Below are 12,769 nucleotides of genomic sequence, written 5' to 3'. Positions count from 1 at the left end.
GGCTGAAGTGATGGGATGGGGTGTTGAGAGCCTGGAGAGGTGAGGTTGATGTTCTTGTTTGGTGGGGATTGTGATGAAGTAGCTGGGTGGCAGACAGCAGGACGGTGGCCATGGAAGTCGGAGTCCGCTAAGGAGTGTGTAACAACTCACCTGCCGAAGCAACTAGCCTTGAAAATGAACGATGCTTCACTGTCGGGCCCATACCCGACCACCTCTGGAGATTCATTGAGCATTAACCGGTGGTGAGTATGAGGGTCGCGGTGGCGAGCATCGGAGGTGCCGGGCGTGAGCCCGCCTGGAGCTGCCACCGGTGTAGATCTTGGCGTTAGTAGCAAATACTCAAGTCATTACGCCTTGACCGCTTGAATTATTTTAATCAGTTTTTAACTTTTAGGGGTGTTGATGTTCCCCATTTTAACGATTTTAAATCTTCGACGGATCCTGCAGGTCAGGCATCCCGTGATTTTATTGTACGACAGCGGTCTAAGATTGAACAAAGTCTACTCTTGGATGGAAAACTTTTAGATACCAAAATTAAGCAGCGGCAGATGTGGGCTGAGCGGCTCTATGCCTCAGTAGATGGCACACCTGGGTTTCAAAAGGGACATTCTTTGTCAGCGGGAGAGATTACATTAATATGATAAAGACCCGCATTAATGCTCTCCCCACTCGGACAAGGACGGCTAGGGGAGCCCCAAGGAAAACCAAGGAACTGTCGCCGTCCTAGAGACACCCAATCATGTGATCCAGCAGTGTTTTCGAACACACGGCCTGCGAATAAAGCGGCATAACGCTATCTGTAACTATATTAGCCGCTCCCTTCAATAGAAGGGGTTCCAGGTCGCAGAGGAGCCTATCTATCCTCTGCCTGCTGGTACCGTTAAGCCCGACTATGTGGCAAATAAGAACAGCACTACACTCGTCCTCGACGCTCAAATAGTAGGAGACGGAGTGGAGCTGGACTCTGCTCACACCGCCAAAGTATAATATTAAACCATTAGAACAGGCGGTGAAAGTGCAGACAGAGGCCCAAAAAGTTATTTTCTCCAGTATAACACTAAACTGAAGGGCGTCTGGTCACCTAAGTAGGCACAATATTGGGTATCATTAATAAGACAGACATATCCGTCCTCGGCACACGCGCCATTATCGGTACTATGGCGTGTCATCGACGGTTCGGATTTATGAACACCCACACAAGTAGGGGGAAATGGAGCAGGACGGGTATTGGCTGACTGGCTGATCCTTTTAACCTATGGGGTGCTGCCTAGCCCCCTTTTTTGTATTATTTTACTAACATCTTTCTGGTGCTCTATCAGGTAAAAAAAATAGCTAAATGCCTCGTCATCTAATTAGTGACGCCCATGAATGGATTAACGAGATTCCCAACTGTCCCTATTTACTGTCTCGTCTCTCCGAAAGGAGAGGAGGGTGAGTGATTCCGTCTCAAATAGGCTCTCCTCACCCATAATGGAAATGCCTTCTCGTGGCACGAGACGTTACGGAGGAAGACACTCCGCCAACTTGTCTTGGCGTAGCAGAGTCTTCTTACTCCAAACTAAATTTCCACTGGATACCAGTTGCGAGGAGCTTCAGCTGTGAAAACCATAGCGGCGGTTCTGTTCTTGTTGACGACCGGGCGCCCTAGTTGGCACTTCTACGATGCGACATCCCGTAGTAGGCGTTAGCTTGAACTCCGTCTGCGATTGGAAGCTGCTGGACAACCAACCTCTGGTTCCCCCGCATCCCTCTCTCAGTTCTGGGCTGGGAGGAGACGTCAGTCTAGGCTGTGTGTGCCGGACAGTTGGAGAATGGAGCCCTCGCGGACCAAACTCTGCTGTTTGTGCTTAACCGGTCTAAGCAGTCTTCTCTGTAGTGAGGAGCCTGGGAGGGGGTCTCTCTAGCTATGTGACCATTTCGGTCTCTCGTAACCCCTTGAATTAGGTTACCCCTTTAGTGCAGAACAACTAGACACTTGTTAGTTTACAGTAATAAATTTATTGAAGTTCCTTTAGATTTAACTTTGTTTTATCAGGCCTCTACAGGCAATAAATAAATAGTTAAAATTAATACTTAAAATTGCAGGTTTCAAAAACGTTTTACACACACAAACTCTTTCCAAATTCTAGTTATCTTGCTCGCGAGTTAGAACCTTAACGCAGCAAATATTTCATTAACTTTTCCAAAAATGTAAATAATGTAAATACCATTAGTTAGTCAGTTTTTCTTCTTCTTCTGTGCGTATTAGCACCTCTTGACTCCTGATTCAGTTTAAGTGCCGCACTAAAATTTCAAAAACAGTACAAAATTAAAAACACAAAAAATAAATTAAAATTCCGCACCACGGAAGCTATTATGCACGTTGTGTGGTGACTGGGCTAGCCGTAAAAACCGAGGAAGAGGAAATCTGTCTTACCTGCCCTTCAATGGCAACCATCTCACGCCACTGTTGGGAATCACTGGGGTGACCCAGGCCCTTCGGCAGAACGGGGATGGCGGCAAGACAGATGGAGACTTTCGGAGTGGCACCTCTAGCTCGGTACCTGTTGTGTTCCCTTGCTCTTAGAAGGGGAGACGGACGGCTCCACGTTCCTAACTTACTTGATCTTTTCGAGAAATCCTCTGGGGGGAGTCCCTTGCTGCGCGTAAGTATGGTGAGGAGGTACCCTCGGATCGTGCTGGGACGGCACGTTGAGACAGGTTAGTTTTGGTAAGGGCCCTGTTAGTTTGCCTTCGTAGACTCCAGGGACTTTCTTGACGGAAACTTTCTCCTGACTAGGAGTCCAGAGGAACGAGGCGGTTCTGGTTTCATCTACCGTAAAAAGAACAAACCCTGTCCCAATTCTCAAATATGGCTACAAATTTAGATAATACGATTATGGCGAAAAGCGACTCCCGCTCAAGCTTAAACTTACTTTCAGATGATAGCGATATTTTTGAAAACGCGAAAGAAGATGATGTACTAGCGGCAGATTCTCCTCTGCGGAATCCTCCAACTACTTCGGTAGTTGCCGAGAAATTAAAAAACAATAATAAGAAACACTCTCTTAGTTCTAGGTTTCTTTTGGCTAAGGCCAACAAGTCTGCAAACACCGCAGAAACAACTAAACAGAAAAAGCGCAAAAAGCGCCTGGCTAAATCGTTGAAGAAAGCCAAACAAAAAAATGACAGAAAAACATCTCAACCTCATTCCAGAGGGTGTTCCATTTAAACCCCTCCCTAAGGTCAGTAACACTGACATAGACAATATGGAGAGTGAGGACCTCATCCCGGGTACTCCAGAGTCCCAACAGGGAATATTTAAAAACTTTGAGAGGTCCCACTTCTTAGCGGTAAATGACCTGCAGACTTTCATTGCCAAACACAAGCTGAAAAGCAATGCTGCAGTTGAACTTATGGGGATTTTTACCCGTCTTGTTGAAAGCTTTGACATGGGAGCAATAAACAAGAGGATAGAAACTTTGGAACAAAAAGTGGGCATTCCAGCGTCACCTCCAGCCCAACCTATAACAAAAACGTATGCCTCAGTGGCTCAGCAGTGGTCGCAGGGTCTCCTGCCCACTCCAAATTTGCAAATACAGAATAGGGATCGTGACCCTCCTATATCTAATATAGCTAAACCACCAGCTAAACCACCAACTAAACCAGTAGCTAAACAATCAGCTGTAACACCAGCTAAACCATTAGCTAAACAATCAGCTATAACACCAGCTAAACAACCAGTAAGACAAAGGGCTCCTGAGCAAGCCAAAAGGCAGAAAATAACAGAGAAGGCAGAATTTGTGGCCTTGCCCACAATCCTTGTTGCTCCTCTAAACTCAGACCCAATGGAGGAGGAAAACACCACTAACCTCAATTTAAAATCTCTCCTGGAGGCAAATATATGCCCCAAAGCTCTAGGGGTCAGAATTATTTCTTGTAGGGAGGCAAGATCGAAAAACATCCTGATCTCGGTCCCCACCCAGGAAATGGCCTCAAAACTCTTGGAGGCAATTAATGTTCATGACTACCTCAAAACTATTTGTGAGGCACGCTTCCCACAAAAGCGTGACCCGCAAATTATAATATACGATGTTGACAACACCGATCAAAACAAAAATGTTGAAGAAGATAACTTCATAAATAGAATTAAGGCAGACAATAATCTACCGGATGGCAAAATTAGAGTGCTATTCAGAAAACCAGGCAGGGGCGCTAGGTCACACTGGGTTTTGTCTCTATCACCAAACATCTTTAAGGTCATTCAAAATGACAAAAGGCTGCATTACGGATTCGGATCCAAGAAATTTAAAGAACATCTTGAGCCGATCCGATGCCAAAATTGCCTCAGATTTGGCCATACCAAAAATACCTGTACTGCACCAATAGCTTGCAGCAAATGTTGTGAAAACCATGCAACAAAAACTTGCAATAAAAATAACAAAACGTGTCGGTTCTGTCGCGAAAGTAACAGAAAACAAAAAACTACTTTCAAAACAGACCACTCTGCCACCTCTCTAAGTTGTCCCTTCTATAAGAAGAACATCGAAAAACTTAAAGCTCATACCAATTATGACTAGTACACCTTCCTCTAACTTATTTGCTTGGTCAATTTTTCAGGGTAATCTTGGTCGCTCGTTCAAAGCAACCAAGGAGTTACCAATGCTATTCAACAGTAATACACCAGACATCTATTGCGTCCAGGAACCATATCTGCATGCCGGTTCCTCTTTTTTCCCATCTAAATGGCGCACTATACACCATCCTGACGGTAGTGTTCTCATCTCCATCAGAAACCCTAACATTGCAGTGGTGACTAGACATATTGACAAACTATTTGTCTGTGTTGATGTCTCCCAGGGTCCGGACACGTTTACCTTAATTTCTTTTTATTTTCCACCTTCCTCTAACAAAAACACCCTTTTCCATAATCTGAATGACATGTTAGAAGTTATCAAACCAAAACAGTGGTTCCTTGTGGGGGATGGCAACATCCAATCAGAATTGTGGGGTCCTGATAGGGACGACATCAAACGAAAGAGAGACATTGGAGCTCCGATGATTGACTTCATCATTCATAGGAATCTCCTGGTTTGGAATGATTATACCGCAGGGCCCACATTTGAGACAAAAAATGGTAGAAGTTGGATAGATGTCACGCTCTCTACGTCATCACTTTATGACCGCAAAGAGGCGTGGCAATTGGAACGTAGCACACTCAGTGACCATTCCTACATTCTCTTTTCCCTTGCTGCTAATAATCACTTGCCACCTACACGTTCCCGTTTCAGCAAGAGAAAACTAAAGCTTCTTGGAAAAACGCTCGAGAAGCACTTCAACTCACATCTCGAGACGGCTAAAAACATAAAAACATCTCTTGAAGTAAACAATTTCATAGCTTATATCACTGCACTCCTGCAAAAAACATGCTTCGTTTCTGCAAAGAACAGCCAGAAACATAATACAGTTCCCTGGTGGGATTCGGAACTGGAAACCCAAAGAAAACTAACTAGAGCACTACGTGCTCGCTTCCAGAGGTGCCATAATCCAGATGAAAGATCCATAAGGAGATTTAAATATAAAAAAGAAGAGGCAAGATACAAATGGATGATTGGCAATAAGTGTCGGAAAGCATTAGAAGAACTTTGTGTTGAGGCCACTAAATACAATCCCTTTGACCTCCCTTATAAAATTGCCAAAGGCAAATTAAAACAACAACTGATTATTCAAAATGTGACCGACCAATTCGGGTCTTTAACATCCTCACTTCAAAATTCTGTTCAGGCCATCATTGATGCCCTCTTTCCAAAAGATGACATTAATAAAGAAACTCTTGCACAAGCAGCTATCAGGGCTAAAAATTTACTTTACGTTTCTCCTTTCTCTGACCCTGACTTTACGCGCCAAGAGATTCGGCACGTTCTACATACCCTCAAACCAAAAAAGGCACCTGGTCTTGACCAACTTCCTTTAGAAACCATTAAAATCCTGTTCAAACAAAATCCAGGTGTCATTGAACAGCTTTTTAACACCTGTCTAAAAATTGGGTATTTTCCCGATTCGTGGAAAACCGCTAGAGTCATACTAATTGCTAAACCGGACAAGAATCTCAGTCTGGCTAATTCATATAGGCCCATTTGTCTGCTTTCGATCTTTGGCAAAATTCTAGACAAACTCATCACACAAAGGATTACTTTTCTACTTCACCAGAAACAGCTCCTACACCAAAACCAACATGGTTTCAGAGTGGGCCGCTCATGCGAAACCGCTCACTTCCAACTCTGGAGCAATATACAGCAGGCTCTTCAGCATAAGGGAAAGGCTTGCGTCCTTTCTGTTGACGTCAGCGGCGCTTTTGACAACGTCTGGCGCGAGAGCATCTTACATCAGCTGACCTTGGCAGGTTGCTCTCAAAACCTCTTTGCACTTGTCCAAAATTACTTCAAACAACGCACAGGTTCCATAGAAATGCAAGGACAAAAATGGTCCTTCGAAATAGAGAGAGGAGTCCCACAGGGTTCCTGCAGCGGGCCAGTGTTCTGGAATATCATTGTGGACACAGCTTTAAATCTTCCGCTCCCACCTGGATGCTGCATTCAAGCATATGCCGATGACCTCGTGGTTGTCATAGGGGGCTCTTGCAAAGGAGACATTGAGACAAAAGGGGCTACCATCCTGCACACCCTCACTAACTGGGGTAAAGAGCACAAGCTTGCTTTTGGACTCGACAAAATGGTGCTCATGCCAATCACATTCGGCAACAGGTTAAATTTAGACGACCCTCCGGCTATCTCCATCAAAAACTCCACCATTAAAGTGGTCTCTTCATTCAAATATTTGGGGGTCATTTGGGACAACAAGCTCACTTTCACTGAGCATTTTAGGCATGTCCGTCGGAAAAGCGATCTGCTTATGTACAAACTTAACACAGTTGCTAACAGATTCTTTTCCAGACATCATCATCTCCATAGACGCATATACACAGGTGCCTACGAGCCTTATGTCCTATTTGGGTATGGGGCATGGGGCCACCGTCTGAAATTTAAGCAAATAGCTCGCACTTTTCAAATTATACAGAGAAGGCCTCTAATTAAAATTCTAAAGGCCTATAGAACTACAAGCACACACGCGTTGCAAGTTCTTGCAGGCATCTTGCCTCTTCACCTTCGTGCAAAAGAACTATTCGCGAACTTTCTAATCAAGGTGCAAAAAATTCAAGTTAAGTTTGAAAACACAATCCTAGATCCCGAACTGTATGAACCAACTTGCAACCCATACGACCAACATCCCTGTGAATGGTTAACTTTCCCATTCCTGAAAAAACAACCATCTGGTGAAGGTATTGAAATTTTTACTGATGGTTCTAAAATTGGCGATCGGGTGGGTTCTGCCATTGCTTGCTTTTACTTCGGTAAACTTGTTTTTGTTGACTCCCATCGCCTAGACGACCACTCAACGGTATTTCAAGCAGAGGCCTATGCTTTCGTCATGGCCCTCAATTACATTGATCTCACTAATCCTTGGAGCAAAGTCTCCATATACTCGGATTCGCTCTCGCTACTTTCAGCTCTGGCTTCGCCTAAACACAAAAGCTGGATGCTAAAACAAATAGCAGACAGAATAAAAACAGTCAACTCCCATCTACGACTGTCCCTCCACTGGGTCAAAGCCCACATTGGAGTACAAGGTAATGAAGAGGCTGACAAGCAAGCAAAGCTTGGTACCGAAAAAGAAACCATCGACACGCATGTCACCAGGTCGCATGGTACCTTGAAGGCCGACATTCGGCGCTGCATATTAGCAGAATGGCAAAACGAGTGGGCAAGTAGCACAAAAGGCCCACAAACACACAAATATTTCCCTAAAGTATCAACTAAAATGAAATCATTCCATCCTTTGCTGATACAATTCCTCTCAGGTCATGGGAGATTTCCCTTCTACTTTAACAAATTCGGATTTACAAACGATCCACTTTGCGACTGTGGCAAAGTTGGTACACCGGACCATTACATATATGAGTGCAAACATACTCATTTACTCAGGAAAAAATTAATAAACGTGCATGATAAACATCAGCTTCTTAAAGCTCCTAACAACATTCATGTCATCCACCAAATCATTGCGTGGATAAACGACCGAATACCTAGGCTTTAACAAGCCGCCGCTGTTTGCTCTGCCAAACGGGTGGGTTGGGTGTGTCCCTTGGTGAAGACCTCTGTGGTAGCTTCTTGTAGATAATTGCTCGGGTTCCACCACTCGCACCAACGATGTGCTTCGCGCACGGTGTTGGGGTGGTAACTCCGTACGTCTCAAATAGGCTCTCCTCACCCAAAGTGGAAATGCCTTCTCGTGGCGCGAGACGTTACGGAGGAAGACACTCCGCCAACTTGTCTTGGCGTAGCAGAGTCTTCTTACTCCAAACTAAATTTCCACTGGATGTTCACGATGAGCTGGCTCATAGCCCCTGAGTAAATGGAGCCAGCTTGAATTTTATATGCTTGTATCTATTATTTATATGCTTGTAACTATTATTCATATGCTTGTATCCTGTGTGTATTGTACCTCTGGGTTCCAGGGAGACCTAAGTGCCACACTAAAATGTAATAAAAATGTATAAAACATAAAAGGAATAAAGAGAGATAAAATTCCGTGGTTCGGAAGCGCTTAAGCACGGATTACGGTGGTCGAGTAGTTGTCAAAACCGAGGAGAAGGAAACGTGTCAAGTCTGGCTTAAATGCCAAGCGGTATCGTACCAGTCTTGGGATCATCGGCGGTAACGTCGACCCTTGGCCAGAGGATTTACCGTGAGTTGGCATGTGGAGATCTTCGGAGTGGCGCGGCTATGAGATACCTGGTTCAATGGCTCTGCTCATAGAAGAGTTGACGAATGGTACCGCGGGTTTGACCAGGGTAGAGCCCCTCGAGAAATCTCCTAAGACTTGTCTTGGGTCGTGGGGTGACGCCCACGGGGGGACGTTCTGGAAAGGCAAAGGGCCCTGTTAGTTCCCCGTAGACTCCGGTTGAGGAATGGGGCGGTCCTTGGTTAGTTCCGCCGTAAGTGAACTTACCAACCAAATAAAATAGTCAATATGGGTACACCAGAAATGAATAAAACTGTGCGTATTGAGCTAAACACAGTCACACTTTCTGACGTTTCCCTAGATTCTAGCGACATTCGACAGCTTGATGCTAACAATGATCCTCAGCATGAGGACCATGATAGTGAAATTACCGTGGTGGCAGCTCCCACGAGTAAGCCTGATAGTGAGACGACTCCTAAGCTGGCTGCCAAGGTGGGCAGGAAGAAAAGGGCGGCCAGAAAAACGGCGAAAGGGTCTGATATTGGCAAGCTACTAAACCGCGCAACCCGGTACATCACAGGGTTGAAGATCAGTCGGCAGGCGGCGGATAGGCTTGTAAACTACATAGTTAAAGCCTATGAGATCCGTCCGAACCCGCCAAGAATGGACCAATCCATTCAGACTGACCTCCCACCTCCCCTGGTGGAGCGTGTGGAGAGCGCTTGTCAGACCGAAGTGGAAGTGGTTGAAGATCGTCCGCCACCTAAGAAGAGCCCTAAGCCTAGCTTCGCCGAGATGGCCAGCAAGGGAGGAGGCTCAAAGAAGGCAAGGGAAAAAGGAAAAGAAGGCAGTAGAAATGATAATCGTCCCAAAGCCCCTAGGGGTCAAAAACAGGGGGTGACAGTCATCCACCCTAAGGACGGCACCTCCTTCACTGATTCTCTCCAGGTGAGACGGCACCTGGAGAAGAACATCAGCCTGGGAAAAATCGGAGTTACGCTGGTGGCCTCCCGGCCCGTTAGGAATAAGGGGGTGCTGCTGGTAACCAAACGCTTTCTATGAAAGAAAAGCTCGATGAAGCTTTAAGAAGTTGCCCCGAGGTGGAGCAAAAAGTGAACATTAGCGATCCCAAGGGGAGGGATCCGCACATTATTGTTCACAACTTTGAGCGTAGTGAAGAAGACCGAGATAAACAGGAGAGTAGAATCCTCAGACGCCTCAGGAAGAGCAACGCGCTCCCTGAGGGCGAGATGAGGGTGAAGTTCCGCCTCCGGGGAAGGGGCAACTCAGAAAGCTGGGTTATTGCAGTGACCCCGGAAATTTTCCAGGCCACTAGAACCAAGACTCGGCTAAATTGTGGGTTCAGTTCCCACCCTGTCCAGGAGTTTTTGCAGCCGACTAGATGTTTCAGGTGTTTCCGATTTGGACACACCCCTCAGGGGCTCACCTTCTTTAGGTGAGTACGGGTGTCCCAATCCCGAGGTACCTAGGGATCTTTACTCCCTTTCAGTTCTCTCTCCCCTACGCCTTTTGCTGTCTGCTTTGTCCTTCTATCCCTCGACGGCAAGCGAGGGAGCTCTCCATGAGAAGCTGTCGCCGCTCTGTTTGCTTCTTGCTTCTCATGGACAGCCAAAACCCCACGTGTTGGCCGTGCGTGGCGACCCATTTGAAAGACGGGTGGTGCACTGTGGTCCCCGGTGCATCAATCGGCTGGTAGTTAGTCACCTGAGTGGCTAGTCTGCTAGGGATCAAGCGAAGGGGTTACTCCTTGGGCTTGGCGTTAAGGGTGGTCACTGTCCCCGGGGGTAACTCCGAGCGTATAGGTTCCGGCTAGCACCAAGGTAAGCGCCGAGGCTGGGAATGGCCAGAGCCGGTGGCTGCCTTCCCTTGTTGGGCTCCGTGGTGGGCGGTGCCGTCGGGCCTGAATCTTATGTAATGTCGTATGGCTCCTCCTCCCAAGAAGGGTCCCTTCAGTGGGCATCGTAAAGTACAACTGCAATCTGTTGAAAAACCATTTGATCATTTTTTTGTCGTACAGCGTGTTTCCGATACAAAAGAAAACTTTCATAATGTGTCTCCTTTTCTTGTTGAAAAGGCTTTCGTTGCAACGATTGGTGATGTCTCATCTATTCGTAAACTTCGCTCCGGCGATTTACTAGTGGAGGTTAGTTCCCGCCAACAAGCACAGAAAATTCTGAAACTTAAAGCCTTAGCAACTATTCCCATCACTGTTAGTGCTCATAAATCTCTGAATTCCTCCAAGGGTGTAATCACTTGCGGAGAGTTATATAATGTCCCTATTGAGATTATTACAAAAGAATTGAGCGGTCAAGGAGTGACTCAAGTACGTCAAATAACAATTAGACGGAACGGGGAACTTCTCAATACTAAACACTATATTTTAACATTCAATAGCCCAAAACTGCCAGAATCTATTAAAGCTGGGTATATACATTTACCTGTCCGTCCCTATATACCAAACCCTCTACGTTGTTTTCAGTGCCAACGTTTTGGACATGCAAAATCGAGCTGCCGTGGAACTCTAACTTGCGCACGTTGTTCGGAAAAGGGCCATGACAGTCAGCAGTGTGCCGAATCTGAAAAGTGCATTAACTGCAGTGGCGATCATACTGCCTATTCTCGACTCTGCCCACGTTGGCAATTAGAAAAACAAATTGTAACGGTTAAATTCAAAGAAAATATTTCCTATCCAGAGGCAAGGCGCAAGGTAACATCTCAAACTCCTAACCCAAGTAATAGCTACGCATCTGTTTTAGCAAAAAATTTTAAACCAGTAACTATTCCAGAAACTCATTCTGAAAAAACAAAACAATCCAAAAAAGCACAGTCCTCCAGTGCAGATTCAGATTCGGTTTCAAATAGTGCTCCTGAATCGTCAAACACTCGGAGACGTAAAGGTAAAACCAAATCTCAAAAATCTCTGTCGCTAAGGCTTTCAAAACGAGGCCTGTCACAAGCTGATTTGCCAACAAAGCTCAAAAAATCTACATTGAAAAATTCAATCGCTTTAGGACTGGCGAATAGGGGCCTTGTTCAACAAGACTTGCCATCCATTTTTGGCAATTCCCCTAAAAGTTCTGAACTCATCTCTCTCCATCCGTCGGAGGAAGAGGATGATTTGAAAATGAGTTGCGACACTCCAGCAACTCCTCATTCTTCTGCTTTTAGTTATCTTTCCAAAACCTCTTAATGGGTACCTTCCTTTCTTGGAACTGTCGCGGCATTCGTTCGAAACTCCATAACATTAAACATCTCATCAACAAATTTCATCCTATTTGTATAGGACTTCAAGAGACCTTCTTATCGTCTGATTTCCCTCTGAAACTTCGTGGCTATAACTGTACTCGGAGAGATATTACCTCCAGCACCCACCCATCAGGTGGTGTTTGCATTTTCACTTCTAATCTCTATCCGAGCACACCTCTTACTCTACACACCTCTTTGCAGGCCGTGGCTGTGCAGGTTCGTTCTCGAATTCTGGTTACGGTCTGTTGCATCTACTTGCCACCTCAACGGACTATTAGTCAAAGTGATCTAGACAATTTGGTTGATCAGCTTCCATCACCATTTATCTTGTTAGGCGATTTTAATGGACATAGCACTTTGTGGGGTTCGGAAGTTACAAATTCTCGTGGGCGACAGATTGAACAATTTATTTCGAATAATTGTCTCTGTCTGCTCAATAATGAAGAAAAAACGTACTTCCACGAGCCCACACGTAGCTTCCATAGTATTGATTTGGCAATCTGCACTCCTGATCTTTTACCACTGCTGAATTTTGCAGTTGGAAATTATTTGTATGACAGTGATCACTTTCCCTTGATAGTCTCTTACTCTAATAGAGATGGGGCGAATAATTATCCACCACGGTATCTATTCCAGCGGGCAGACTGGGATAAGTTCATGCAGCTAGCAAATATCACTGATTCTATGGTTAATGAAACAGACATTACAGAAGCGGTGCAAA

General features: G+C 45.4%; 1 protein-coding gene across 1 annotated transcript; it reads left to right on the top strand.

Annotated features, from left to right (window-relative positions):
* The first annotated feature begins 10,723 nt into the window (after positions 1-10,723).
* Positions 10,724-11,992, top strand: LOC129956604 (uncharacterized). The gene is made up of 2 exons (XM_056068534.1): positions 10,724-11,435; positions 11,496-11,992. The coding sequence occupies exons 1-2, from the start codon at positions 10,724-10,726 to the stop codon at positions 11,990-11,992; spliced, it is 1,209 nt and encodes a 402-aa protein (XP_055924509.1).
* Positions 11,993-12,769: the final 777 nt, after the last annotated feature.

The sequence above is a fragment of the Argiope bruennichi genome, chromosome 11 (genome assembly GCF_947563725.1).
Source record: "Argiope bruennichi chromosome 11, qqArgBrue1.1, whole genome shotgun sequence".
NCBI lineage: Eukaryota > Metazoa > Arthropoda > Arachnida > Araneae > Araneidae > Argiope > Argiope bruennichi.
Note: the sequence above shows the minus strand (reverse complement) of the source record. Positions and strands in the feature narration are given on the sequence as shown.